The sequence below is a fragment of the Eurypyga helias genome, unplaced genomic scaffold (genome assembly GCF_000690775.1).
Source record: "Eurypyga helias isolate BGI_N326 unplaced genomic scaffold, ASM69077v1 scaffold28840, whole genome shotgun sequence".
NCBI lineage: Eukaryota > Metazoa > Chordata > Aves > Eurypygiformes > Eurypygidae > Eurypyga > Eurypyga helias.
Window position 1 is genome coordinate 6,644 of NW_010226733.1, and position 6,220 is coordinate 12,863.

At 45.6% G+C, this 6,220-nt stretch overlaps 1 protein-coding gene across 1 annotated transcript in view; it reads right to left on the reverse strand.

Moving 5' to 3' along the window:
- Positions 1 to 721: 721 nt before the first annotated feature.
- ARL2BP (ADP-ribosylation factor-like 2 binding protein) overlaps positions 722 to 6,220 on the reverse strand; it is a 6,345-nt gene continuing 846 nt past the window's right edge. Inside the window, exons 2-6 of the mRNA XM_010154303.1 lie at positions 5,247 to 5,308; positions 3,928 to 4,034; positions 3,397 to 3,482; positions 1,977 to 2,073; positions 722 to 802 (exon numbers count right to left, since the gene is read on the reverse strand). Of these exons, the coding sequence (XP_010152605.1) occupies positions 722 to 802; positions 1,977 to 2,073; positions 3,397 to 3,482; positions 3,928 to 4,034; positions 5,247 to 5,308 (433 nt within the window). The remainder of the gene's footprint in view (positions 803 to 1,976; positions 2,074 to 3,396; positions 3,483 to 3,927; positions 4,035 to 5,246; positions 5,309 to 6,220) is intronic.

Below are 6,220 nucleotides of genomic sequence, written 5' to 3' on the forward strand. Positions count from 1 at the left end.
CGGCAGACGCGGGCCGGAATTCGGTTTGTCGTGATCGTTTTTCCTAAGGTAGAATAGCTGGGGCCCGAACAAAAGTCAGTCAGAGAACTTGGCACAGTAAGGGTGAGGCTTGGGAAAGCCAGAGAGCAGACAGATGTACACACGGACACCAGCGGTCAGCGCTGAGGCTAGAACATCGACAGAGTAAAGCACACTTCCCGGTAGAAAGCTGTCGCACTTCAGATCATATTAAAGTATTTAAATAAAACCAACCCAAACCATCAAGCCACTGACAGGCAGAAACTCGGAGGTTACATATTCGCACCGGTCCTCTAAAGAGCCAGAGTGACATGCCCTTTTCGCCCCGTCTTCTTGACTCTGAAAAGCCCTGTATTTTGGGAGACAGTCAAGCTGCCGAGCCAAACACCACGCACACAGCCCTATTTACTGTCCTCTCAGCCTGCCAGGCTTCTCAGCACACCCAGCGTGGGGTACAAATACTGTGTGTTTATGAAAAACAGTTACTCTGGTAGAGTAGCAAATTTCTTCTCCCCTGGTCACTGAATACCAAGCAGAATTCACGAGCAAGTGTTTTTAAGATCAGGCCTCCGAAGGGACAGTCTGGAGGGTGAATGAGTTTTCCTCATGTAAAAGCACCTCGATTCGCAGACCTTCAGCGTTTTCATGTCCAAATGAAAGCAGTAGCACTCATCGGGAGAAGGGAAGCATTCCGTAAACTGTTCTAGGAGGAGGATATTGACGATTTGGTTAATGAAGTCACCACTAACCCACTGCTTAAATCCAGACTTCGACCTTCTTTTTCCTAGAAAAATGGAGGAGAAAGAAACCCTTGACTCAATGCTGGTTTGGAATGAGCAGTTCCAAAAACATGAAGCAGGCAATTCACGTCCTATGTGTTACATCCCATCGACATAAACTGACATGTTACCTGAGCAGCTACGATTGCACACAGCTTGCTCTGAGACTTGAAGATGTCTAGCAGAGCATTCACTTTCTCCCACTCCTATCCGTAGATGGACCCAAACTGCACGCTGACATTGCGCAGGGATCCCTGGGGTAAGGTGGCTGACAGCCACGCGGCCAGGTCAGAGCAGAGGCTTGCTTATGTCTGGTCAAGAATTCAGGCTCACCCAGTGCTCAAGGAACTAGTGAAATCCATCTCCTGTGGTTTGTCTCTCAGGTGACCCCAAAGCTGCAAATCCCAACTGAAATCATCCCTGCTGCTGAGACACAGACTCCTTCTCTCTGCTCAACCTGTCCCTGTTCTCACCAAACGTACAGGGGTGGGGCGTGGGGTCTGACACCGAAGCCGACTCCGGCTCCTTTGTCAGATGTGACCGGCAGACACTGGGGAGTGCTTACAGGTATTGCATCCCCCAGGGAAAAAAACTCATTCAAAAATCTTAATACTTGTATTTGTTTCTGGACAGAGAGAAGGAGAAATACAAATGGAATAGCTTAGAAAGCTATTTTGCATTAGGCAGGGAGAAAAAATACAAATTAAGAAAATGTACCGCAGAACGGTCAAGGGGGGCGGAACAGACCCCTGGAGGTCACCTGGTCCACACCCCCTGCTCAAGCAGGGCCACTCAGGACCATGTCCAGGTGGCTTGTGAACATGTCCAAGGATGGAGACTCCACAACCTCCCCGGACAACCTGTGCCAGTGCTCGGTCACCCACACAGCAAAAAGGTTTCCCCTTAGGCTCAGTGGGAAATCAAGGTTCAACGACATGTGTGTCTTCTGAAGAACTGCTCCACATTCCAGCTTCACTCACATTTTTCCAGAAATCACTAGATGTGCACATTTTGAGTTTAAATAGCCACCCAGTGAAGTTATTTTCCTTTTGACCCCATACAGCCTTTGAATAAATGCTGCTACCTACTGGAATAACACTGCCTTTGGTGCTCTCCAGCCGAGCTACACAAAAACAATAGCCATTATGCCAATGAAAATAAACAGTGTGACATACTCACAGCTCTGTAATCCAAGAACATTTCTTTGAAAGCCAGAAAGTCAGTAAACGTGAGAAGCATATCAAATATATCCCCTGCTATTTCATCTTTGTGCTGTCTGTAGAGAGAAGAAGTTGGGGAATTAGAGAACTGTGTGGTAAATAAAAGGAGACCAGGATGAGTAGAACGGTATCAGAATTTACAGAATGTTATTATGGGTCTTTCCTAAAGCAAAACTTCAGCCAAATGTGAGCCTGCAGTACTCCTAACCCATGTGCACTGATAGATTTCTTTACGCAAATCCAAGATGCAAGAGCATCGCATCAGTCCCGGAAAACCAGCAGCTCACCTGTAAGTCAGCAGAAGTAACACTCAGCTGGCATTTATCTATCTACCTTGAGCACTGAAACGGCTCGACAGTCCCTTGGAAGGTGAGAGAGGCTGGGGCGAGGCACAGAACGCTCACGCATAACCCCTAAGAATGAGGGGCCGTCCTGGCAACACTTGGTAGAGGACTCCTGATGAAAACATGTTGGAAGAAAGACTTCGCTCCAGTATCGGCATATTTCACCAGGACACTCAAAAGTCAAGGGCTGGGGGTTTTAAACCATTTAATTCTTATCAGGAGAAGCTTTACTTTACACAGTCTATCTTTCAGGCATCCTGTGTGTATTCACAGAAACTTGCCAATGTTTTATTTTTAAAAATTAAATAGATTTGAATATTGTAAGATGTTCAGTTCCCAGCAAGACTTGATTTTCTTGCTCAAGGGGAAAACCAGGGATTTTTCAAAAGTGACCTCTCCGTAAAGGTGGTTAAGCTAAAGGACCAAACGCAAAAGCTTAAGACAAGTCAGACTTTTCTCTGAAGGCTTTCTACAAAGTTTACAATAAAGACATTACAGCACATGGCTGCTGAAAGACTACGAGGCTGTTTAAGTGTCCAACACAGAGCCTGAAAGGGAGAGAGGAGATCCAACCTTTTAAGGGGCTGGCTTCATAGTGATAATGGTGGAAAATCATAGAATCATAGAATGGTTTGGGTTGGAAGGGACCTTAAAGATCATCCAGTTCCCCCCCCCCTGCCATGGGCAGGGACACCTTCCCCTAGACCAGGTTGCTCCAAGCCTCATCCAGCCTGGCCTTGAAGACAGCCAGGGATGGGGCATCCACAGCTTCTCTGGGCAGCGAAAACCCTTCAGTCCTCTCATTCCAATTCCTTTTCCTACCCCTTCAACCTGAGTACATTTCAGTGTAACAGTTCAGAAATTCAGAGTAGCACAAGAGGCTGAAGGCAAGTTCAGTCATTGCAGGCACCAACACTTCTTTTTAAATTACAGAGGAACCTCCTGCAAAAGGGAGAACTGTCAAACCTACGTTTTAATCTAGATAATGGAGCAGCACATAACCTGTCCCCAGCCAAAAGCAAAGCAGAGACTTACTGCAATGACATGGTGAAAGCAGTCATATTAAACCCGGGAATCCGATCCAGCAGTTTTTCTTCGATGTATTTCTCTACTAAAGAGATCTGGGAAAAAACCAAACAAACCACGCAGACATCATCGTGAGAGATTTCAGGAGTGGGTTTCAAAACAGTGCATCTTCCTCACACCGACACCGTTGCGACACTCCGCATTATCCTCACTGGGCAAACACCCGCAGGTTCCTTGGCTGGATGGTGGCAGTTTGATTATTCACACCACCTCTGAAGCACGGAGCAGGTGGTTTTTGCTGGAAATACTGGTAAGGACAAAACATCTGAAGAAGTTTTCAGGGGAAACAAAGAGAAAGGAACCTAGAGCTCCAGCAAACGTCTTTCATGCTCACAGATCGTGATAGAGAGAGCAGGCAGCACGTTGGCTCTGCTCCGTGTAAACCCAGTATTTTATAAAGGGGGCAATACAGGACCTCATGTTGGCCTTAAAAAAAGCCAAAAAAGGAATACATGCAAAATATAGGAAAAAGTATCTTACGTATTCATTAAAAATAGAAGTGTAGATGAGCTTGTTCTCTTCTGAGTCATCAAACTCCTGGTAGTGCTTCTCCATAAAAGTCCTCTGTATTAACTGGAAGTCATCATCTGGGCCACAACAAAAGCACATCATACAGTTAGGAGTTCAGTCATTCTTTTTGTCACACAAACCCCTCCATTCACTAGCCCTCCGCGTGCCTGCTGTAAGCACGGAGCCCTGCACACGTGCAGGGTCGGTCACAGCGGCACCGCAGCTGCCGCCGAGCCACCATTCCCGACCCATCTGGGAGAAGAGAGAGGCTGCCAGCGGCGGGCATCCCTGTGCCAGCGAAGGGAGCAGCATTCCGAGAGCAGCTGTGTATTCCCAATGCAATGGGACAAACCCCTTTTTGTTCAGGCTCTTAAGTTAGCAAAAATGATCATCTCTTCCCTACCCTCTTCAAAATAGTTTTTTCCCCCCCTGAACTCAAAAATATTAGTGAAACTCCCAGATTTTTCTCCAGCTGATGAGGATTCTTTTTGCAGTTGTGGAACAAAACAAAAATAAAAATGAACACAGTAGTTACCACCAGATTCAACAGAACAGGTGTAAAGTTTGCTTAGATAGTGTTAAAATACAGCAGTCTCAGCTTTGTAAACCCTAACACATTCAAAATTATTTAGGCAGCATTTCTCCAGATTCAACTGCATCACCAGACAAACTGAGGCTGCAGAATCCACATCCCTCTGGGAAGGAGGTGGTCAGAAAGATCATATGCTGTCCTTCTGAGGCAGCTGACGGCCGACGAGCATGAATTTTGTCTGGGCACCTTGTAAACTACTTCCTTGCACACGCTCAATTTTCACTTAAAAATTACGGCCCTGAGAATTTAGCACTTTTTACTGCCCAAGCTCACACGAGGAGGTTGGTCCTGCCATCTCCCTGCTGTATGAGGACATGAAAGTTACATGCCACCAAATCAGCTTGGGACAGCCTCAGAAAGTGAGAAGCGGTGGGTGATGACACCCACCTCCAGTTACACCATGCTGCTGCAGACAGAGGAAACCAACGGGTCTCTGTGTTCAGCAGAGACAGGGCAAGGAGCAGGGCAGAGCTGGGAAAGGGCAGGCCACCTCTCACAGCCTCTTCTGTCCCCTTTATAAAAGGGTGTAAAAATTCCAGAAAGCTTTGATTTCTACGTGAGACTTACAAGTGCCTTTACAGCTTCTTTATGAAGCAGCATTACCTATTATTTTGGCTCTGTATGTCTGCTAACCGAAGAGCAGCGTGCAACACGTCACGCACCCATCTTGCTGTCTGTGACTACTTGCGGAGCTTACCCATTATAATATCCTCCAGATACCCAACAACTGCATCAAACTCTGCGTCAGAAGGGGAGGAGCTGAAAGCAAAGGAAGACGGTACTGCATAAATATGTATTTCAACCCCAGAAATAACATTAAAAAATGTTAACAAAAGCTGAAGCACAAACAAGCCCAGTAATTACAAGGTAAGTGAATCATTTCCACCTACAAAATAATACCCAACACTCAGGATAAGATTGCTTCGTGGGGATTCTCATCAGGCTTCTACTGGGACTGCCCCCCAGTAATGTTCCTAATTAAAAAAAAAAAATTAATGTTGTTTTACTGGCATCACTATCAAGGTAATCCCAGTCCTGGTGCAGAAGGATGTAAAGAGTGTAAATTAGAACAGCAAATTAAGCATTTTCCAACCTACAAATCCCACCTGCTACCACAGGCTTTCCTGGCATAACTCTGCGTGGCGATCGCAGAACTCTGGACACTCTGGAGAAGACTTTGAAATACTTGGTCCTGGGGAACCACTTAATGTCAGTGTATACACAGGATTATACAACTGAAGAAACTTAAATATTTTTCTTATGCAAGAAACGTCCCGGCGTGCTACAGACAGATGGCATAATTCCCTAAGGTCATTCGATCATCAGCAAATATTAAACACTACTGTGGATCTGAAGTCATCCAGGGAAGAAACCTCTGGTACCAGCATTTCAGAACTCTGGATCCCTCTGCTAAATCTGTTACTGTGCAGCTTGTTCAAACACATTAGACAACCCACAGGATCGCCTTGACCTTGGCATTCAGAGCTCGTCTTTAGTAGGGAAAAAAATCTCCAGGAGATGAAAGAAAGGCTTTTCTCACATGTGAGGGAAACAAGACTCGCAGGACATTTGTCTTTAAGAAAAAAGTTAGCTTTGACCAGCGAAAACACCATTTAAATTAATTTAAATGTCTAATTCTCTTTCAAATTTCTCTTTACAAAAAAACCAGAA